We start from the raw sequence: 24,350 nt of genomic DNA on the forward strand, positions 1-24,350 counted from the left end.
TTACATATTCATAACATTTAAAAGTAGGTATTCTGGCAATAATAGTTTTTTGAATTTTGATGTTTAGAGATGTTTTTTAAAAGATACATTGAAAGATTGCTGATACATATGAAAACTATGAAAACTGCACACAGGAGTAGCATTTGCTCTCATGTGAGTTCTAGCTCAGCCCTTGAAACATTCCCTAGTAGATAGAGAAGTTGGTCGTTACCTCAACTGGCCTTCCTTTAGTATAGTCTGCATTTATATAAGTAGATGTGTATGGGTGAAATTTGGTTTAAAAAAATCCTGTGTAAACTTCAGAGCTCCTGGTTGCTGCATTGATTTCATTCATTCTGTTTCCAGCCAACTGGAGGTGTTTTGTACCTCTGCTACAATGAATGAAAAAAGGTAATGGCATTTAGCTAACTTGGGGAAACTCACCTGTGTGTATATGGGGATATGTGTGTGACTAGATGTATATATCAGTATATAAAAGAGTCTATACTGTTAAATAATGCACAAAACTAATGGAAATACTGTAGGCATCATATTTTACTTGTTCTTTAAGTACTTTAAAATGTGAATTGTCCTTGAGAAATTATTTTTCTGTATGTATATCAAAATATTTTTAGGACCTAATTTAAGTGCATTTAACTGTAGCAGACAAAAACTCCACAATCTAATATATTCAGTGAGCATAAACTGCTTACCTAGATTCAGTTCAACTGAATTTCTTATACTTAAAAAAAAAAAAGGAAACCTGTAGACTCCACTTATTAGTATTAAGCATAAATACACTTGCTAGCAGTAATTCAGAGGGGGTCATTTCTCTCCCAGATTTGATTGAGAATAATTGGCTGGTACTCTGATAAGATAGAAAGTATCCTATAGCTGAGCTAACAGAAGAGATTGCTAGTTTTATAAAATTATATGTTCAGGATGTGGATTTTTCGAACCTCTTGTCAGGAAGGATAACAGAAATGGAGAGCTTTCCCTGCCAACAAAGAAATGTAGTCCATAAGGATCTAGCATTTCTCCCTAAGAGTATTATCACAAAGACTAACAGCTTCTTAAGAACTCAGAACCAAGGACAAAATCTTAACTAGTCTCTGCCCTCCTTCCTTTAAATAGGACTCAATCAGTAGAGCCAGGTTCAGGTCTGAAAAATGTAGGGACTGAGTTTTCTTTATTCGCGTAGCCAGCTTGAAGTTATTCAGAAAGTTTGGATCTCTGGATTGGTCCATTTTCATATAAGCAAAATGGTATGGACTCCACAAAACAAACAGGGTAAGATCCCATGATATCTGTTCCTCTGCCAGGAGCAACAGGCCAGTTCCTCATCCCTGGTCCTTCCCCCTACCTAGATGAATAAAAAGGGCAGGTTCCCAAATAAGTCACTGGGCAGCTCTCCTCAGGGCGGAGGGGGGGGGTAGTTCTCTGATGCCAAGGACAGAACTTTGTTGAATTTCTGTATTGTTAGGCATGCCGGTGGCTTCTTTATATGCCACTGGAGAGGCTATGCTATCAGGAAGTGGGTACCAAATTGATTCTCAGTCCACTGAGGTAAATAGCCGGAGGTAGCTTCCAAAGGGAAACTGCCTCCACTAGCCAGGGTTTCCCTCAGTGAAATAGATTATGATAGCATAGAAAAAGTGAATTCCTGGAGTGCTAGGCATTCCGTGGTGAATATTCCCCCCAAAATGCCTGAGCATGAGCTTAGTGTTTGTGAAAATATAAGGCGGAAGGCTGGAGAGTAGGATGTAGTATTTTCAATAGGTGTTTGAAATTCCTCCCAGTAGGATTTTCTTTGTCTTAATACTGTTAACAGCCAAAGGAGTCTTCCCTTTTTCCTTAAAAAGAGGAAAATATTGTAGTGTACAAGTATGTAGTGTTGAGCTGTTACAGATTGGTGTCATATGGACTTGTCTGAGTTCCAGGGAAGCAGGGACAATCAAATTCAAAAGAGGCTGAGATGGAGATTTATTGCTCAAAGTTAAGGCATACCTTGAGTATTCTGTAGGTTCATCATAATGTGGGAACAGCTGGTTGTTTTAGATTCTGAAGAACGCAAATGGCATTTTTAAACGCAGCCAAAAAACTGGTAGAATTTTTATTCTTGTATACCTTGAATTAAAAAAATCTCTTTAAATGTACTTGGACATTTGGTCTGCAGTTTATTGGTTTAAGTTCATGTACTTTGTGAAAGGAATGAGAAAAGGCAGGGCCTATTCTAGCAGATTGTGGGAGGGGGTTGTTTTTGTACAAAAAGGTTCTATCAGAGTTACCTTTCGGTATTGACAGAGGAAATTAATGGCACTACAAATAAAGTCTCTTCCTGTGCATTTTATTTCACGCAGACAAGATTGTAGTTGTGCAAGTGAAATTATGCAAAAATAAACTTTTTCAAAAAATGACTTGCATTCTTCTGCTTTCATTTTTAACATACATTAGAGCCAAGGAATAACAAATATCATTGGAACAAATGTTTTGGACTAATAAAAATGCCATAATGGACTAAGAAATGCCATAATAGGTATACACAATGATGCATCCATCCACTTATCTCTCAGACAAGGGTACCAAGTCATGTTGGCTTCCAGAGATACTCAGACGGTATTTGTAGACTTACCATTATTGCTATTACAGAAACATGGGAAACTGGGAAATATTTTCTAATATGGCCCATTTAGCATTTTTAGGATAATCTAGATCAGGAGTGGGGAAACCTGCAGCCTCAAGGCCACGTGTGGTCTTCTAGGTCCTTGGGTGTAGCCTTTTGACTGAGTCCAAGTTTTACAGAACAAATCCTTTTATGAAGGGGATTTGTTCTGTGAAGTTTGGATTTAGTCAAAGGGCCACACTTGAGGACTTAAAGGGCCATATTGGCCTTGAGGCCATAGGTTCCACACCCGTGGTCTAGATACTTGATTTTACATCCAGATTACTACTAGCAGCTCCAATAAACACTTTTTTGTTGCTTTCTATTCATTTCTACTTCTATCAATGTAACCAAAGGATTTGTACATAGTTGTACTAATTTGTCGTAGCATCCTTTTTTTTGATCTTGCAGGACAAGATTGTATAGTGAAAAGATCACTGTGCTTTGGAGTCACTTGGGGGAATCCAAGTTTTAGTATTAGCTCTAATACAGCTTGGGTGTGTAACTATGGGTGTCACTTCATGTCCCTCAGTTTCCAAATACCTAGAGATACTACTTGACAATCTCAGAGAATTTGTGTCAAGAAAACTCTTTGCAAAAAAAGGTTATGTAAGAGATGTCTGGTGTGTTTTGCCCATGTAGGTTATATGTGTCCATGTGGGTTTTCTTATATGTGTCTCATAGGGAGACACAAATAGATATCTCTATTTTCCTCCACCCACCCTTCATTAGGGGCAAAATTTGATTCCTGACAGGAGGGGAATAGGAGATTGGGGCCACAGGCTGGCCACTCTGTACTCCTCAGAATGGGGGTACTAGGCTAGAACTATATCCACCCTACCTAAATATTGTTAGTCCAGGAGAAATCATTTTTAGATTTAAGCTGTGCTCCTGATCTCTATCCCTTAGTGGGGAGGAGTGCCTCAAGCTATATATCTAAGGCTTGACTACCTTTCCTTCCAAAGGACAGTTCTATGTACACACTTAGCAAATAACAAATGAATCCATTTATCCAAACAAAAATCAGAGAAAGTATACAAATAAGTATGTATCAGTCTATACAAAGTATAAATGAGCTCTCTCATTAGGAGAATGATATCTTAGCTCAACCAAAAGAGAGTCCCAGATCTCATCCCAGGGGAAATTCCCCAAAGTCTCTTTAGTAGTAAGCTGGGGATAGGAACATGGTTGAGATGCTGGCTCTTCTACTTGTTAGTTTCTTTCCAGAGTCTTTCTCTCCTTTCAGGGACCTGAAGAGAGCCTGGAGCCTCATGTCTTCTCTCAACGTTGAATCCAGAAGACCAGGATATCTCTTCTCCCAAGTTCTCACCAACTCATTCCCTAATGCCAGCACGGAACACCGAGTAATATCCAGCAATGAGCAGAATCTATGTGCGAATTTTAGGTTTTGAGCCTATGTTAGGACCACAATAGGACTATTAAGGTATGTTAAAATAACTGCTGAACCAAAAATAGAAATGGGTGTACAACTGCTAGCAATGTTAAATGGCCATGTATTTTAAATACAAGTGGCCATGCATTTAGCTAACTAGATGTGATTAGATTTTTCAGTATTTGGGGTATTGTTTGCGGAAACACTGAGGTACCTAGTTCCCTTTTTAGTCAGAGTGGATGCACCACTTCCTTAAATAATCTGTCGTTTTTTGAGAGCTGCACTAATTCATTCTTAGTATAACTGGCAGCTGGTACAGTACCTAAGACTTTAGTTTAGCTTTGTTTTAATACAGAGAGCCAATCCAGTCCAACAAATATTTATTAAGCAACTGCTTAATATATAACACTCTGTAGGAAATAAAAAAAAAAACAAACCAAACCCAGTGCCTGCCCTTAAGGAACTTACAAATATTGACAATCAAATTTAAGAAATTTAAGAATAACACTTTTTTGAAAGTCCCTTACAATTCTATAATCAGTAAGAAATTTATTCTCCCAAGTGAATTATACATTAGTCTTCTATTTTAGGAAGACAGCTTGAGTACACAGGTTCCTTCATGCTCATTTCTAAAGGGGAAGCAGTTTAAACTTTTAAAATACAAGCTTCAGCAGTCATTTCTCCCCCTCCCCTTCTCTGCAAAGGTGGTGAACTATGTGTGTGTAATGCTGCATATAATGTCAAAAAATTTTTTGGTACTTTTTTCTTTTTTGGTTTTTTATTGAAAGGGATGGTTCAGAGGGAAAAGGTTAGAAGCACATTGGGAATGTAGGTTGTATAAAACCAAAAGATACTAACAAAATGTGTTTAAAATTTAAAAAAGTAAGATTCAGGCTTGGGAATGAAACTATACTGTTGATTTTCCCCTACTTTAAATTTCAGCATTTTTAATACTTTTTTTTCCCCATGGAAATAACTTGGTTCTATAGTGAGGAAGCATTTTAACTGAATTAGAAACTTAGAATCAGTGGCAGGTATGTAACTTGAGATCAAATGATACTTTTGAAAATACCAATCACTTTCACCTTCCACTCCTCCGCTGGAATAATGAGTTTTTATAAGGTAGAACTGCTTTTTCTGGTTACAGAGCCACAGAGTCCAATTTAAGTGTCACCTCTTGAATTAATGCCTTTTCTAACATCTCTGGCTTTAAGTTCTCTCTTCAAATTTCTCAAAGCACTTTTTCTAGATATTGCCTATGTCATCTACATAGGATAGTTGGAGCCAGAGTTGTGCTGGTAAATGCTTAACAAGTGACTCAAACATTTTTTTAAAAGCACTCACTTGACACTTCGAAGTTTAATCTGCATAATTAACATTTTCTCCATCACTTTAAGTCTAGCCAATCAACAAAACAATTGTTATTGAGTTGTATCCAACTCTTGGTGACCCCATTTTTGGGAGGGTTTTTCTAGCAAAGATAGGGAGTGGTTTGCCATTTCCTTCTCCTGCTCATTTTACAGATGGAGAAACTGAGGGAAACAGGCTTAAGTGACTTGCCCAGGGTCACACATCTAGTGTCTGAAGCCACATTTAAACTCATGAGTCTTCCTGGTTCAAAGCCCAGTGCTCTATCCACTGTGCCATCTAGCTGCTGAACAAAATAAGTTGCCAATTTGTAGATTGCTGATTTCTAAGGTGTAAAATTGGCTCTCATGAGCTGTTCAAGCTTGTTGAGCAACACCCTTGGACACGGATCATAGCAGATTGTTTTGCTTCCATTTTCATGTCTACTTCATTCATTGTGGTCTTCATATTTGCCATTTCTCATGTACAATAATATTCCATTACCTACACATAAAAGTTGTTGGACACACAGGTTGTTTCCAGTTTTGTTTTTTACTGTCATGAATGTTAGGAACATTTTTGCCCAAAGAGGACTTTGTCCTGTCCATCATGTGCTTGGAATGCAGTCTTAGTAGTGAGATCAGTGGGTTAAAGAATGCAGTTTGGAAACTCAGACTGTGTAATGCCACTGTGACTTTTTCCACTTTTATTTGGCTTGAACTACAGTTCTATTGTGTCAAACACGGCTTATAAGCAAAACTTTTTTATGTTCTCTTAATGAATCAATTTTACACTTGATGCCATTGGATGGTGTGTACACACACACATAAATTTTTTTTTTTTTGTATCCTCCGTATCTAGCAGATAGTGGTGCTGGATAAATGGGTGTTGAATGAATAAATGAATAACAGACATTGCACATGAATGAGTTGGGTCCAGAACTGAACAGAAGTGGGAGGAGCAGACTGGATTATCTTTGAAAATTGCCAAATTTTAAAAATATAATGACCTCAAGCTTCTTCCTGAAACAAAGAGTTCTCTCTTCAAAAGCACCACTAATGCTGTATGGTTGCAAGTTATGGAACACTGTAGCCTCCAAAAAAATTGTGAGTTTCCTTCCTCCAGAGGGCAATTGAAAGGCATGTTAAAAAGGCTGCGAATACTACAAACAAGTAAATATAAAAGATGTCATCAATAATATATAGTGTAGTACAAATTAACTGGGAAGAAGTCTAATTCCCACATGTGTTTTGCTGCAATCACTTCTTTTACACAATTTGTCTCTGAGTTCATGAGATTTTGACATGTCCCTTAATCCCTTATTAAACTATACCTGATTTCACATTGGATAAATATACCTTCGATGAACAGTACACTTTCCCAAGTCTAGCCTTGATTATGGCCTTTAAGTTGCAAGATTTAAAGTGCTATATAAATGCTAGTAAGATGATGAGTCTGGGGGCAGCTAGGTGGCACAGTGAGTAGAGCACTGGCCTTGGAGTCAGGAGGACCTGAGTTCAAATGCTGCCTCAGACACTTGACACACTCACTAGCTGTGTGACCTTGGACAAGTCACTAACCCTAATTGCCCTGCCTTCCCCGATCCAAAAAAAAAAAAAAAAATCACGAGTCTCCTCTGCCAAGCCTTACACTAGGCACTGGGGATACAAAAACTGAAACAATTCTTAATGTACCTTAGAGTTATTTGCATATTGTTTCCTCCATTAGATTGTGAACTCTTTAAGAGCATGGAACGTTTTTGACTTTTGTGACGAGTATTTAGCAATGCCTGGCACAAGGAGTAAATGCTTATTGACTCGACAAGTTTATATATCAACATATTTATCATAAGTAAAACAAACCTGGAACACTTTTTGGGGTTTTAAGCATCTAATGAAGACATCACGGTCTTCTAGGCTCACCTAGATGTCTGACAAGAGTTTTGGCATAGACTTGGAAAAAAAATGTCTCCATCAGTAAAAACGATCTTTTCCCATCTTCAGTTGTGCAGCATTTGAATTGTCTTGCCCATAACAAGTTTTTAATATAGAGCCATGATTGGCAGCTTCTTTTTAAAAGTGATCTTGCCATTCTTTCAATTTTAGAAAGCCTACATTGGATTGTAGAGGAATCAACATCAACTCCTCCAGCTGCCATGTAGGTCTTTCGCTTTTGGCTCAGGAAGACCCGAGTCCAAATTTGATCTGTAGATAAGTCACTTAACTTCTCCGCCTTGGTTTCCTCGTTTGTAAAGCAGGAAGGAAACAAGCATTTATTAGGCACTTCCTAGATGCCAGGTGCTTCACAAATATCTCAACCGATCCACCTACCAGCCCTGGGAAGTAGATCCTATTCTTATCTTCATTTTACAGCTGAAGAAACAAAACAGGTTAATGACTTGCCTAGGGTCAAAGAGCTAATCTATGAAGCCGGATTTGAACTTGAATCTTCCTAGCCCTCTAGCCATTGCACTACTTACCTCACAAGATTGTTCTGAGGATAAAATATTTGTTAGGTGTTTTGTGAACTGTTAAGTTACTACATAAATACTAGCTATTATTGTTAATTAGGCTGTTTCATAACAAGTTCATGTTTTTGGCTCTTAAAAAAAAGTTAACTATGTTTACATAATGATACACATGTGGCCTATGTTGAATTGCTTGCTTTCCTAGGGAGGGAAGAGGGGAGAGAATCTGGAACTCAAAGTTTTAAAAATAGATGTTCAAAAAAAAAGTTTTTGCATGCAACTAGGAAATGAGATACACAGGCAATGGGGCATAGAAATGTATCTTGCCCTACAAGAGAAGAAGGGAAAGGGGGATGGGAGGGGAGTGGGGTGACAGATGGGAGGGCTGACTGGGGAACGGGGCAACCAGAATATATGCCATCTTGGAGTGGGTGGGAAAGTAGAAATGGGGAGAAAATTTGTAATTCAAACTCTTTTGAAAATCAATGCTGAAAACTAAATATATTAAATAAATTTAATAAAAAAAAGTTAACTATGATCTTAGGTATATTCAAACCCAAGTCCTTTGACTCTTAAATCTATTGCTCTTTCCATTGCACCAGACATCTGTGATTTCATCAATGCGTTTGCTTCAACAGTAAAATCAAAAGCCATCTATGCCTGCCTTAATACGTTCTGTATCAATGTCTTCCTGTAAATGGTCACCACAGGTCCACCCAAGGTGCTGAGGGCCTTCCTTCCTCTTGCTATCAGAATACCAAAGCAAAATCTGCTCCTAAGTTATCCTTTGCTATGTGACCAACAAATCTTCTTAAATTATACCTTCTCCTGAATAATTCTGTTTGCAGTGTTTTTACAGCCTCCTTACAACCATCATGTTACCTCTCTACTGCCCTTTGGTTGATTTTTAACATCACTTAAGTAATATTGGTGTTAAAAAAAAAAGTTAAGATACGAGAACTTGCACCCCCCTCATTGCTTTTGTGGGGAGAGGGGGAATGGAATATTTCATACTGTCACATTTGCTTGATGTAATGGTTACTTTTTCTAAACTGTTTCCCATTATTTTTTGAATGTTGTTACAGGAAACAGTTCTAGGTAGGAGAAACATATACATAGAAATGAAGGTGATATGAAAAATTTTAAAATGGCTTTGTGATTTCCTAAAAGCAAACCAGTTTGCTTTCCTCCTATTCAGTTCTGGGCCCAACTTACTGTCAATTTGCCTCTCTTTAGCTTATAAACCTGTGCTCAAGCTATAAGGAGATGAAAACAACACAGTACATATAATTTGGTGCATTTAAATGGGTGGTGTAATCCTTGGAAAAAAAGATTCCCTGTATTTGTTATAATCATGTAGATACCGTGGATACTAGATACATCAATTGAGTAGTTGAGATAATTTTATATCAGGTAGATTACAGACAGAATTGTCGCAAAAATCTAGGAAAATTTCACCGCACCCCATTTGTTAAACCAAAATCACATTGGCTTTAATAACAGAGGATAATTTAAGGCATTTCATACTTCAATTACATTAACACAATGAAATTTTCCAAGTACTTTATTTTTTCCACAATTTTTGGAAGTTTCACTGATGAGCTGTGGAAAAATGTCACTTTTAAACAGCTTCCTTCATAATCCTGCTTAGCTTCTGGATCTTGGTTCTTGCGGACATATCGACATATTTCTCTCCTATACGAACAATCATTCCTCCCATGATTGAAGGGTCAGTCTGAGAAGAGAACCAGTTATATTAAAAACATAGAAAAATGTGCATTATTGGCCTTATTCCATTGATCAACTAAAATAATGGTTCTGGAAGCACTCTGAGAAGCATTAAATTATATCAATAGATATATTTTATTTGATATAAAAATTTTTTTAATGAATTTTTCCTCTACCATTTTTGTCAGCTTCAACTGGTTTGAGGAAAAAAACAAGTTAAAACCTACCTTAACCTCCAGTTTCAGGACTTGGCCTTTCCTTAGGAAGCTGTTCAGTACTGTTTTTAATTCTGAAAGAGTCGCATCATCTAAAGCCTAAGATGGATGAAATCAAAGAAAACATTTTATTAAAAAAAAATCAGACAAATCAAAATGGAAATTAAAGTTAGAATTTTATAATCTTAAAATACAGCAAGAGTCAGAGGAAAAAAGGGCACAATTTTATATCATCGAAACTTGTAACATTAATGATTCAAATGTTCTACAGTATAAACTGTTATACAACCTGTTATTAGATACTTTATTAATGTTCACTGTTGCATAGGAAACATTAAAGAGAGGGGCCCAGCCACTAAATGGCAAAAACTTATTTTCCCAATTCACATACATGTGAAATTAATTTAGAATCCACAAATGTAAACAAACTCATCTATTGCTACTCATTGAGAGGTATTATACATCCATGCTACACCCAGTGGAGAGACAGCTAACCTCTCCTGGTAAGGAAATACTGTTCAGTAGAGTGGTGAAGAATATAGATGGCTTTACTTAAATGTTCTTCTTCACTAAAAGGAAGTGTTTAGTGGGTAACAGGAAGTGGGGTGGTGGGGGAAGGGAAGATGAAGCGATAAAGGGAAATAACTGAGGTCATAGCACCATCAGGATTAAGAGCTGGATGGGACCTTGGAGGGCACCTTAAAAGATGAAGAAGCAGAGCTGAGAGAGGTTAAGTAACTTGCCCAAATGTTACACAGCTAGTAAGTTGCTGAGGCAAAATCTGAACCCAGGTCTTCCTGAACTGAAGCCCAGCACTCTGGCTATTACACTAAACTGTCTCTTAAAAAAGTAACAATAAAACTTTTTTGGTCTATCAACTTTCTATTTCTTATAGAGGTTAAAAAAAAGCTGAGTTCACAATGCAATTCTGTAAGAAAAAAATAACTTCTTCCTATAATGACTTGAACAGCAGTACAATCCATATAAATGAATCAATACAGCCTGAATAGTGGTCCAAAGTTCACTTTATAAAGCTAATAAAAAAAAAGGCTTAATGGGCTACTAACCTAATCTATTTCCATCACAAAAGATTCTGCCTAAGCTATTATTGTGAATTTTTAAAATATTTTTGTGCCATTTACTAGTTATGGAAATTTATGCCTTATGCTATAGTACTTTATATGCATTATCTCATCCGACCTTCACAAAGAACCCTCCAAGGCAGATACAGATGCCATAACTGAGACAGAGGTAAAATGGTTTGTTCATAGTCACATAACCATAGGGCTGATATGAAGATCCAGAGATAATGTACATCACCATGCAACTTTTAAAGCATTATATGAATAAATTTTCTTGATTTCAAGTTCCAGCATTTGATCTGTGGCCACATTGCTTCTTTTCATAAACAGGTATGAGCCTACTATGTTTCTATAGAAAAAACTTCAAACAAACAAACAAAACTCACCATCCACTTAAGAAACTAAATAAAATAAGAAAATTTCTTAAAATAAGAAAATACTTAAATGAAATCCTACAATATCAACATGCCACACACTGCTTAGAACATCTTCATTAATTATCAGTGTTTCTCCTTCTAGAATGTTTTGGGGACAAAAGGAGAGAAGGTCGCAAAAATTTTATTCTATGTACAATGTTCTGGGTCTCTGTAATAACAATATTCCAGTGTTTCTGAAAGTTGACTAGCAAAAGTAGCTGATCTGAGGATGAAAGATATCTCTGGGTTGCCCCTTTCTTGATTTGTTCATTTGTACTGAATTAACATAGTTTTTATGTTAAAGCTAAAAATAATATGATAACCTATTACTTACAGATGCAGTAGTAACTGAGCACTGTACTTCTCCACGATGCACACTCATCATGGTAGAAAATGCTGAAATGACTCCTGGGGTATTGTTTAAGCGACCATTTTCAGCAAGCAATTCTGTAAGAGAAAAGCATTGCAACATCACTAATTTACATGAGAAATAAGTCACTGGAAAGGTTCATGTTAGCCTCAAGAACAAAATTTTTAAAACTATGCAAAATGCCATCATCAGGCAACCCAAAGAAAGAACCCTGTACAAAGAAAGAACTAAGATTTACTCTACAATCTGATTTTCCTATTAGCTTCAATATCACCATAGCATTTAGACCATCTATACATGAAAGAGAATGACACAGTCACTTTAATAAAAACATGTTCATTAGTTTTTCAATTTGTGGTTAAGATTTCTGATGAACTAAACACACTATTTTCTGGACTCCATTGTAACCTAAATCTAACACATATGCAAGACAGCTGGCTAGGGCAAGGGGTTGGGTGGGGGGTGGGGTGGGGAAGGGAAGTCCAATAGGTTTTCTTTAAATATCAATGATGCCACAGATCATTTTGATCTTCAACTAGGAGGAGGGTCATAAAAATCTAATTCTTTAATATTTAAAGGATTCTCTAATGAAGAAAATCTGTTTGACCAAAATAGGAAGTGAGCCTACAACCTTAACTAGTTGTTAAGCACTTAATATTTCATGTGATAAAGACTATACAAATACTTACTCATGAGGTTGGTTGTGATGGGGGAAAACTTCTCTTTTGCTATTATGTCACTTAGGGTTTTTATTTTAATAGAACGCTTTATATGGGGATTCATAATAGAGTCAATCATTTTGGGATCCTTCAAAAGTTTCTGAAAGTAAAACACAAATTTTGTTAAACTATTTAGAGCACAAACACAGGGTCTTATACTTCAATAATTATATTTTTGCCTTTTAAGATATCTGAACAGAACTTTGACAACACTTAAATTCTCCTACACAAAGACTATACTTTACTTTGAAAGATTTATTGACTAAAAAGTGGGTGCTTTCTTTCTTAGAAATCACCATCAGGACTAACACTTCCCTTCCAATCCTAATGGAGGTGCCCCAATGCTCAAGGAGATAAATAAAAATAAGAGCCAATTTCCCCAAATGACAGATGGTCAAAGGATAGGAACAGGAAGTTTCCAGATGAAGAAATCAAAGCTATCATTAGTCATATGAAAAAATGCTTTAAATCACTATTGATTAGAATAATGCAAATTTACCACCTCATGACAGTAAAAGGAAAATGACAAATTGGGGATGTAGAAAAACAGGAACCCTAATGCAATATTGGTATAATTGTGAACTGGTCCAAGAGCTACCAAACAATGCATACCATTTGACCCAGCAACATCACCACTAGGTTTGTATCCGAAAGAAAAAGGAAAAGGACCCGTATGTACAAAAATATTTATAGCAGCTCTTTTTGTAGCGGCAAAAGAATTGGAAATTGAAGGTATGCCCATCAACTGGGGAATGGCTGAACACACTGTGGTATATGATTGTGATGGAATGCTATTAGGCTCTAAGAAATGACTTGTGTGAATTCATGTAAAGTGAAGTGAGCAGAACAATGAGAACATTGTACATAGTGACGGCAATATTGGAACAATGATCAACTGTGATTAGTTACTCTAATGGATACAATGATCCAAGACAATTTCAAAGGGTTTGTGATGAAAAATGCTATCCACATCCAGACAGAGAGAACTGATGAACTCTTCTGCATGTACACTGAAGCATATTTTTTCATTTTTACTTTCCTTGCCTTTTTTTTTGTATCATGGCTAATATAGAAATGCTTCGTATGACTTTAAATGTACTAGTATCATATTGCCTGCCTTTTTAATGGATGAAAGAGGGGCTGGAGAGAAGGTAAGAATTTGGAACTCAAAATTTTAAAATGAATGTTAAATAAAATATACTCAAAAACTAAAAAAAAGATATGGTTTTATCAGTCAAATAATTACATTAAAGAAGATGCACTTGTTTATCAACCTCATTTCTTCTTTATATTCAGCCACATTGCGTACTTGCCATCTGGCCCTGCCTCCATACCCAAAGAACTCTCTTCTACCCTTCAGCTGATCCTGCCTCTTTAGGTGGCACCCTACCATCCCCCTCCTCCGCTACCCCTACTAGAACATGAGCTTCTCTGAACATGAGAGCAGGTGCTTTTACTTTTCTATTTGCATCCCTAGTACTGCTGAGCATTCGAAAGTTTTCTTGGGAAGCTTTAGAGATTCAACTAAAAATTAATTGGAAAAAAAAAATCAAAGAATTGGAACATAAAATAAACCTACAAAAACTACCAACAAAACCTAGTAGAAAAAAGACTGAAAAAAAGGAAATTTCATTCAAAACAACTACAAAATATAAAAATATTTGGGAGAACACTTACCAATAAACACAGAAGAATTACATGAATGCAACTACAAAACACTCTTTATAGAAATAAAGATGGACCTAAGTAATGCAATGTTCATTGTGCCAATACAATAAAAATATCAATCTTACCTAAATCAATTTTTTGAATTAGTGCTATACCAAACTAACAAAGTTCTACTTCGTTAACTAGACAATGTAAGAAGAATCTTATTTTGGAGAAATAAATGATCACCAATCTTAAGAGAAATAATGAAAAAAAAGTAGAAAGGAGTTTAGCAGCATCAGATTTCAAACTACAGTACCAATCAATTAACAAGTGTTTATTAAGTGGCAATTATATGCTAAGCACTGTGCTGGATATTGAGGATATAAATAAAAAGAATGAAACAATCTTTATATGCAGGGAGCTTATATTTGAAGGTGATGAAAAATACATAAATAAGCATATATAGAATAAATATAAAGTTGTTTAAATAAAATATAGTTTGGGACGGAGAGTATCAGCAGTTGAGGCTAAGTTGCTACAATTTATTGTGTTATTCAGCATTCATTAAACACCTACTATTTGTGAGACCACAGAGATACAAATACAACAATGAAATAATCCTTGCAGTCTGCTGTGGGAAGGGAGAGCAGAATATGCATACAGCTAAATGAATATAATATACTAAGTAATTTCCAGAAGTAGAGAGCACTAACAAGGGGAGAGAGATGGAAAGGAAAGGATATAGGTAGAAAGTGGCACTTACATTATGCTTTTAGAAAGCTAAAGATTCTAAGAGGTGGAAGTGAAACTGTACTACTTCCTAATAATAACTAATAACTATGATATTGTTTCTCAACTATTTTATTGTTATTTCATGTTCCACTAATTACGAAAGTTGTAAATTTTATCCTAGAACTTTGAGGTCTTTACATCTGTCCTTTGGCTCAACTCTCTTATATGTGATTAGAGTAAGAAATCCTGGAAAGCAGAGCCTGTCTCATTTTTCTATTTCCATTCCCACGCTGAGTAAATCATAAGTACTTAAGAACTGCTTTTTCATTCAACTGTATCGATACGTTCCGTAGTTGGAAGAAAGCTCCTGTTTCTTAAATCTTCCCTTCTGTTTCAGTTTTTTTGGATATTCAGTGTTAGTATTTACAGCCTCCCTCCTGGATTCCCACACAAATTTTACTATTTCCACTCAAAATGAGCACAACCTGCGAGATACAGATTAGCTATTAAACAACCAATGACTGCCTTCAAGAACACTTGGGTAAGATTTCCTTTTTATTCTCTGTTCTCAAAAAAGGCAGGATCAACTAGCTACTAGGGGAAGGGCTCCTGATCTGGCTGGAGTCTATACCACCTGCCCACCACTGCTGCGTCCCTGTCCCCATCCTACCCCGCCTCCCCCCCACCCCCCCGCCCCAGTACCATGGATAGACTTCAGAGCACCTGTGACCTGGGATGGGGAAAGATACATCTTTTTTTCCTATTTATTTTTAGTTTTCTTTGTACTCCCACTTATTTTACTTCATGCATTTAAAAACATTCTGGGACAGGATCCATAGGCTTCACTAGGCCATTAAGTTCTAAGAATTTCATTAGTGATCATAAAAATAGAAGACCCTATTATCTTTTTTTTTTGCTTATAAAATAATGAATACAGATACAATGAAACAAATGTCTATTCAATTTACCTTACTACTTAAAAAGAAAACCAATTAGATACTCTTTTGGTTCATAAGATCCTAAATTTGGAGCCAGAAGGGAACTTAAAGGTCATTTAGACTAACCTTCTAATTTTACAAATAAACTCAGAGATTACTTGTCCAGTGGAAGAACTAGAATTTGAACCCAGGTCCGCTGACTCCAAATTCAGCATTCTTTCCCCTGCGTCACACATTCTCCCTCTGTGACTGTGTCGAAATGTTTAGTCCCTCCTCCACTGTGATCTCAACATGCAGGTCTGATCATGCCCTGCCTCTATTCAACAAACGCCCTATTACCTCCAGAATCAAATATAAAATCCGTCTGGTGTTCAAAGCAACTCATAATCTATCCCTCCCTCCTGCCCCTTTCCAGTACTCTTATACCTTACATCATGACACTGGCCTCCTCGCCGTTCGCCTTATCTCCTAGCCCCAGCCATTTCCTCTGGCTGCCTCCCATGCCTGGAAAGCTCTTTCCCCCACTATACCTCCTAGCTTCCTGGGTGTCCTTCAAATTCCTGCTAAAATTTCACCTTCTACAGGAAGCCTTTCCCAGTCCCTGTAAGTTCCAGCGCCTTCCCTCTGTTGATTGTTTCCAATGGACTGTGAGCTTGTGAAAGCGGGGACTCTCTTTTACTTTTCTTTGTATCCTCAGAGTTTAGCATAGTACCAGGCACACAGTAAATACTTAATAAAATTGTAAGTGAATGATAAGTGAAATTCTTTCATCTCTATAGTGTGATCTTTTCTTGACTTTAAGTAGCACTACCTACTTGGGAGTGTCCCTCTCTAAAGTTCAGCTTTTTGAGCTAGTTATTATAATCTAAAGGAAAGCAACTAGGAAGGTCAGACATCTGTTAACTGTCAATTTGGGTAATTCAGTGAAAATTACTCAGGTTTCTCCTTTTAGTCACATTACAAAGACTTTTATACTTTGTAATATTTTGGACACTGCTTTTTCTTCCTTCTACCGACAGCTCTTTCTCACTCTCCTGCAGGATCTTCACCCAGTTAGGTCATGCCTGCTAACTGTGGGTGTCTCCCAAGGATTTGTAGTATTTTCTCCCTTCATATTACTTCATTCGGAGATCTCATTATCTCTATTCAGATGATTCTAAGATCTGTAGGTTCAGCCCTGACTTCTCTTCAGACCTTTTGTCTCACATCTCCAACTGCCTATTGAACATCTTAAATTGGATAAACCAAAGGGATGCAGTCCAAAACCAAACTCACTATCTTTCACTGGAAATCTCTTTCTACTTCTTAACTCGCCTGTTACTATCAAGGGTACCACCAAACTCCCCATCACCCCATCTCCCAACCTAGGTGTCATCACTGACCCCTCAACTCAAATGCCATATCCTATTGATAATGCCTTTGAAACAGCTCTCCTTTGGGTGCCCTTCTCTCCTCTGAAACTGCTAGCACTATGGTAGAGGCCCTCATCTCCCATTCTTGGATTTTTCTAAGAGCTTTTTCGTTGGTCTCCTCGTCTCATGTGCTGCCCTGGTCCATCCTCTACTCAGCTGTTGGTTAGATCAAATATTAACTCCTCTACTTAGTTGTTAAAGCCTGTTGTAACCTGGCCCCTCTTTTTACCTTTCCATTTTTACACCTTAACCCCCTCCACGTACTCAGCAATTCTGACATTGCTGCCCTGGTAGTTTCTCACACAAGATAAAATCCCTCTCCTGACTGTGCAGTTTTCCTGGCCATCCCCCAAGCCTAGAATTCTCTCTTCCCTCCTCATTTCCACCTCTTGGCTCCCCTTGCCTCCTTCAGGTTTCAGCTAGTCTCACCTTCTGTAAGAAGCCTCCCCCCACCCAAGTCTTCCTTAATCTTGGTGCCCTCCCTCTTGAGACTGTCTCCAAGTTATCCTGTGCATGTCTCTTGTCTGCATATCATGTGGTCTCCCCACTAAACTGGGAGCTTCTTGAAAGCAGGGACTGTCTTGCCTTCTCTTAGCACAGAGCCTGGCACTTAATAAGTGCTTATTAATTTGATGACTTGTTTATTAACCTTCCAAAACGAGATTGTTTCTTTGCCCTATCCTTAAACATGATTTCTGTAATCCCCGCAGAGAGATTATTTGTAGTTAATTTTAAACATTAAGCTGCCTACCCTCTCTCTGACTTCCATACTCATTTTGGAAATGAAATTAAATATTAACAGAAAACAAAAGGAAGGTAACTTCTAAAACAGCCTAAACCATAATGTATTCCAAATGCCAAAGGTTTTTGAATTATCTGCAAATTACAGTTTAATTGAAAGAAAATACAAAACAACAGCTTAGATGCATATTAAGAACACAGAAAGACTACTTACTGTTACTCTGAGTAACTCCTTTTCTACCACATCCAGTTTATTCTGCTTAGACGCAGCAGAATAAAGAGCAGTGGCATATCGACCTTCTAGACCATACACTTGAATTGGAGGCTTAAAAAGAAATGAGGAAAGAAGATTATTCAAGATAGCTACTACTAAGCTTTCAATACCAGATTTAAGTTTTAAGTCTTGTTATGTATACTTTAACATGAAAGTTTAAGCAAGAATTAAAGAACTGACCTGAACAGATCAGCACTGTCATTATTATGAACATGGGAAAACCAACGCACTTTTCTGGGCCTCAGTTTCCTCATATAGAAGGTGAGAAAATTCAACTAGAAAAATCTTTCAAACCTTTAAAATACTCTGTTCTAAGACAATCAATTCATTCTGGGCTCTTTTATATTTGCTACTTCTAATAACAGGGGTATAGTCTCAAGGACATAAATGATAGAAGATAAGATTGAGCGGTGTAAAAATATTCCTAATGTTTGACAATAGTAAAAATCTGGGTGCCCAATGAATGGGAGAACAGTTGAATAAATTTTGGCATACAAATGTAATACTAATCAATTCATTTTTAAAATGCCTACAATGTGCAAGGCTATAAATGTACCAGGAACAAGGATTCAAGATTGCAGCCCCGGAGAAGCTTCCATTTTAATGGAGAGGATTCATATACACATAAAGTGAATACTAGGTAATTTCAGGATGAGCACCAATAACTGGGGAGATCAGGGCAGGCTTTACAAAGGAAGTAGCACTTTCTACTTCTACTGAAGAAAGCTAAGGATGCTAAAAGGCAGAGGTAAGGGAAGTGTGTGTTCCAGTTATAAGGAAGAGCCTGTACAAAATTATGAGAGATGTAATGTCAAGTTTGGGGGAGCATCTGATAGTATAGTTTGACTGGAAAATAGACTATGTAAAGAAGAGTATTATGAAATAACTCTGAAAGGTAGATGGGAGTCAGACTGTGGGGAAAATTAAATCAGTATCAGAAAGGTATGGCTTCATGTATAATCACATTCTGTTTATCTTTTGCTCTTGTTCATATATCAGAATATACTAATACTTGTTACCATTATTTTGTTAAAAAAAGATTTAATAATCAGACTTTTAGGAACAATGTAGTCTAACAGTTTCATTTTATAAATAAGAAAACTGAGACAAAAGAAGCCAGCCCTCATAGTACACAGAAGCAAGCTTATGAAACATACTTGAAAGCATAAATCTGTATTACCCATAATATTGGCTTATAATCTTAATGGTATTATAAATATTTTTACAAAGTTATCTTATAATAGAGGCAGCTAGGTGAGTAGAGCACCAGCCCTGGAGTCAGGAGGACCTGAGTTCAAATCTGGCTCCATATATTTGACACACTTACTTAGTAGCTGTGTGAGCTTGGGCAAGTCATTTAACCCCTCCAAACCCCTGGCCTTCCCCACCTCCAAAAAAAAGGATAAAAGGACATTTATCTTAGTAATAAGAACTATTCAAAAGTGGAATGAGCTTCTCAGAAGGTAGTGAGAGATCTTCATTCAAAGGCTGGTGAACCACTTAACGGAGAATGTTGTAGAGGGAATTCAGGTATAAGCTGGATCAGATGGATTCTAGGGTCCCTTCCAACCTGGGACTCTATAATTATCTTAATGTTTAAAAAAAGTATTAAATAATGGCAAAGCCTGGCAAATACTTAAAATATTCAATGGGGAATTTGCAAAATAAAAATATGGAGAGTAAAAAGGTGTGTGAATGGAAATGGAATTGTGACAAAAACCTAGTTATTTAAAATTAAACATGCAAAACCCAGATATTTTGATAAATATTGAAAAATCAAAATTTTGAAATATGCTATACACCTGTTGAAAAACCTATGCCACCTATGAACAACTGCAATCATCCAGCAGAGTGGCGTTTTCTTCAAGAACATTACAGGTGATGACGTGTCAAATATAGACAAGGTTACAGACAGATCCAATCAATGTAACTCAGTGCACCATACTGTAACCCAGCTCACAGTTACAAATTCTTGATTAGGGTACAGTATAGCCAAGTAATTAAACAAACATACCCTGACGAGTTTAGCAAATGGTCTGCCCACTGAAGTGGTGAAGCGGCGTACCTTAAAGACAAAAGAAATAAGGCAAAATGTTTACTTGCAAGATTTCTGTAAATCAAACTGTGGAAAAACTGAATACATGAGGTAAGGTTTACTCATGCCACTCTGAGGATAGAAAATTACAGGCAAATCTTCATTAAAGACTTTCCTGGCTTCTCCAAGTTCCTGGTGGTTTTGGTCCCTAAACCACCTTGTAGTTAGTGTGTGTGGCTGGTTGTCCTCCCAGAACACAAGCTACTTAAGGGTAGATATTTTTCCATTTCTGTCCTTGAATCCTAAGGGCCTAAATATAGTAAGCACTTAATAAATGCTTTCTCACTTGTGAAGCACCCTAGGTAATACCAAAATTTCTTTCCTCCAACATCTAGCCAGGGAAATGAAGATGTGTATACAGAGAAATGGTAAAAGTTATTTGAAGAATTGTATATTTCAAACAATTTGAGACTTTGGGATTTATATTAACATTCCTCAAGGTGCTTTCTTAGACAATTTGGTAGTCTGATAAAAGCTATGAAATTCTCAGAATATAATTCGTTGCCTACATTTGTAATTAAGAGAAACACTAAATTTCAGCTAAAGGTCAGTGAAAATAAAGATGTCATTTTTTTTCCCATTCAAGTTCAAGGAGCCCTCTAAAATTGACCCAGGGAATCTGGTAAACATCATGTCTACAACTTAGCCAAACTGAATAGTTCTGCAAGTGGTATTATGAGTACTAGATATATCCTCTTGCTGAAGAATCTAAATGAGATTATGAAAATAAGGACTAGTATATTTTGGTAATATAGCACAATGGGCCTTGATTTCAAGAAAAAAAATAATTGTCAATAGTGAAAATAAGATCCTCAAACTACAGAGCAAAGATCCCTTTCTTATTAATATGTTCACTGACAGACTCTATTTCCGGACTGGTAGAACTAAATTCCTCTAGTAAATGTTAAATGAAAGCTGTCTGTATTATTTGCTACAATTCAACAAACATTCAGCACCCACTGCATACAGGAATATAAAAATAAATATAAGACAAATTAATACTTAAGTACATAAGAGATATAAAATTAGGATGCAGGTTTCTACGATTAAGGAGGATATATCCGGGGGGCGGTGGGGATGGCATTTGAGTTGATCCCAAAAAACTCAGCAGTTTTATGTATAGAAAAGAGGAGAAAGTATTAAAGGCATAAGAAATGGGGTGAGCAGAGGGAAAACACAGCACATGGCACATATACATATAGCACGTACAGGGGATGGCAAGTAGTCAAGTTTGGCTGAATCTTAGAGTTTGTGGAGGGGAAGAGAATGAGAAGATTGAAAAAGAAGGTGAGTAGACTGGAGGTCCTGAATGTGTGGCTGAGGGATTTAAATTTGTGTGGTGGTAATACCACTGAAAGATTTTTAACTCAAGGATTAATATGACCAGATCTTATTAGTAAGGACAAGGAAGATTATTTGGGCAATGGTATGAAGGATGAGCTGGAGGAGGGAGTGGAACCTTTAGTAAAACTGTTAAGACTATTGAAACATTCTGGTAGATGATGATGAGGCTGTGTGCTATGGTGGAATGGCAAAAGAAAGAAAGCAGAAAGAAACTGTAGAGACAGAATCAACAGGATTTGCCAACCAATAAATTAACAACATTTATTAAGGGTTTACTGCGTGCCAGGAACTACAAAACACCAAGGATACAAAATCAAAAAAAAGTTAAACAGTTCTTGACCTCAAGGAGCTCCTATTTTTCCATCAGGAAGGGCAGTATTTGCATAGAATAGTTGACCGCAAGAAAAAGACTAATGGATTGAGAGGCAAAGACAGAAGGGCTGGGAATACACCCAGCTTCCAAATGGATAAGCTAGTAGTGAGACTGATGGAAAAATTAACAAAAAAAGCCAACTCAATGGATTTTAAATACTCCAAAGGAACAAGAACCAAAAAACTAAATGAAAAGGAGAGCAAGAGGGGCAGCTAGGTGGTGCATTGAATAGAGCACCGGCCCTGGAGTCAGGAGGACCTAAGTTCAGATCTGCCCTCAGACACTTGACACATTTACTAGCTGTGTGACCTTGGCCAAGTCACTTAACCCCAATTGCCCTGCCTTCCTCCCTCCAAAAAACAAAACAAAAAAAGGAGAGCAAGATAATAAATTCTATAGATTTCCCCAGAGATCATCAAACAAAAGCAAGAAACTAAAAATGGCAAGAAAAGTAACACTTTAAAGAAAGGCAAATTAGAATATAAGCGGGTAAGACACCCTAGGTAACACAGTGGCCAGAATGTTGGACCTGGAGTCAGAAGACCCAAGTTCCAATGAGTCCTCAGAAACATACTTACTAGCTGTAGCCCTGGGCAAGTCACTTAACCTGTTTGCCTCATCTGTAAAATGGTGAAGATAATAATAGCACCTACCAAGAGAGATGCCAAAATAAAATGAAGTATTTTAAAAGAACAATATAAATGCTATCTATTATCAACTATTCTTTGTATGGCTACATGCACACATATTCTCTATACATTATGTATGTATATATGAACACAGAATGAATGTGTATATTCCTTTAATACATGAACATATCTATGTGTATTATGTATGTATATAAGTATATGCTTATATATGAATACTTACTAAGCATTACTACTTAATATGCAGAAGTGTATTAACACACTTCTATTATACCATATAATATAGTTCTATAATTAACAGAAGTACATTCTGATTCAGTGTACGCTAATACATATACACAAATATACTACATGTGTGCATACATACACTTATACACAGGCACTTGTTTTCCCCCTTCACAGGTTAGAATGTAAGCTCTTTGCAAGTAGGGATTGCTTCACTCTTTGTATTTTTTATCTCCAGGGCCTGGTCTCCCACCGAGTAAGAGGCAGAGTCATGAAGACTGTAAGAAAGGTGAGTATATTGGAGGAAAAAGTGATGAGTAGTGTCGGACACTTCGGTCAAGAAAGATGAGGATTGAGGGGAAAAAAGGTCATCGAATGTGTCAATTAAAGAGAGGTTAGAGACCCTGGTGTAGTGCACAGTGCTGGATGGAAGAGTCAGAAGACCCGGGTTCAAATCTTGCCCTCGCCATGTGACCCCTGGGCAAGTCATTTTATCCTTTCTAGGCCCGTTTCTTGCTCATCTGTAAAATGAGGGGAGCCAGCCTCGAGGGCTTCCAAGGTTCCTTCCAATCTACGAGGCAGGGCTGGACTGGAGAGGGCAAAACCAGCACCCCTCCCCCCCCAAGGAAGTCAGCCCCTCCGCCGGGGCCCACGGCAGGTGGCACCGTTCTGCCTTTTCTCAACTACTAAGACCCGGGCCGTCTGGTGCTTTACGGGGAGCCCCCAAGGTCACCGCCCTGCCAGGCCTCTCCGGAGCCCCCAGCCTCGAACCCCGGGGGTACCAAGGCGGGGAGCATGGCAAGGCAGGGCGCCCAGGACCCGCGCTCCCCGAGGGCGTCCCCTCCTCCCCAGCCAAGGAGAAGTGGGAGACGACGGGAATCCAGGGGCAGCGGACAGGCGGGGCCGACTGATAATCCCAGTTGGGGATGGGGGGGGGCGTCGCGGGTAGAAGACCCCATCACAGTCACCAGAGAAATAATCTCCTTTCCTCCCACCACCTCACCTGCTGGAGCATCCCGGACGCACCGGGCGCCGCCATCTTCTCCTGTGGTCGCTGTAGGTCAAACCGGAGCTCAGAGAGAGGAGGAAGTGACTTGAGAGACGCATGCGCAGAACAACAATCCCCGCCTCTCGGCCCGCCGCGGCGTGAGGTGATCCTGAGGTGACGCAAGCCTCCTTCTTGGGAATTGTAGTTTCTCAAGGTAGGCGGACAAGGCTCGACCACTGGGCCTGCCGGGATTGAGGGTGGGGGCGGGGCGAGGCTGGCTGGAGGCTGTAGTAAACCGAGGGGCCTCTGAGGGGCGCAGTCGTTTCAAGAGGCTGCCGCGATGGGCAAATTTGTTGTGGCTGAATTTACATGCCTGTCTTGCTAAACGCTGAGAATGATGCAGTTTCACAGTCCCTGCCGCCAAAAAGAAATTTAATTAATATACGTTTGTGCGTCATGCACAGGGAAAAAGCATGTAGACATGTGCAAAGAGCTTACATTCTAGCGTCTAATGGGGAGGCAGGAGACGAGTGTGACTGTGTGTGTGTCTACA

The 24,350-nt window shown here is 37.9% G+C and overlaps 1 protein-coding gene across 1 annotated transcript; it reads right to left on the reverse strand.

The window, feature by feature from the left end:
- Positions 1-9,315: 9,315 nt before the first annotated feature.
- ATP5PO (ATP synthase peripheral stalk subunit OSCP) lies at positions 9,316-23,919 on the reverse strand. Its single transcript, XM_036746838.1, has 7 exons — positions 23,813-23,919; positions 20,140-20,190; positions 18,066-18,176; positions 12,349-12,478; positions 11,624-11,736; positions 9,804-9,890; positions 9,316-9,583 (listed from the first exon to the last, which is right to left on the reverse strand). The coding sequence occupies exons 1-7, from the start codon at positions 23,846-23,848 to the stop codon at positions 9,470-9,472; spliced, it is 642 nt and encodes a 213-aa protein (XP_036602733.1). The 5' UTR covers positions 23,849-23,919; the 3' UTR covers positions 9,316-9,469.
- Positions 23,920-24,350: the final 431 nt, after the last annotated feature.

Source organism: Trichosurus vulpecula, chromosome 2, assembly GCF_011100635.1.
Source record: "Trichosurus vulpecula isolate mTriVul1 chromosome 2, mTriVul1.pri, whole genome shotgun sequence".
NCBI lineage: Eukaryota > Metazoa > Chordata > Mammalia > Diprotodontia > Phalangeridae > Trichosurus > Trichosurus vulpecula.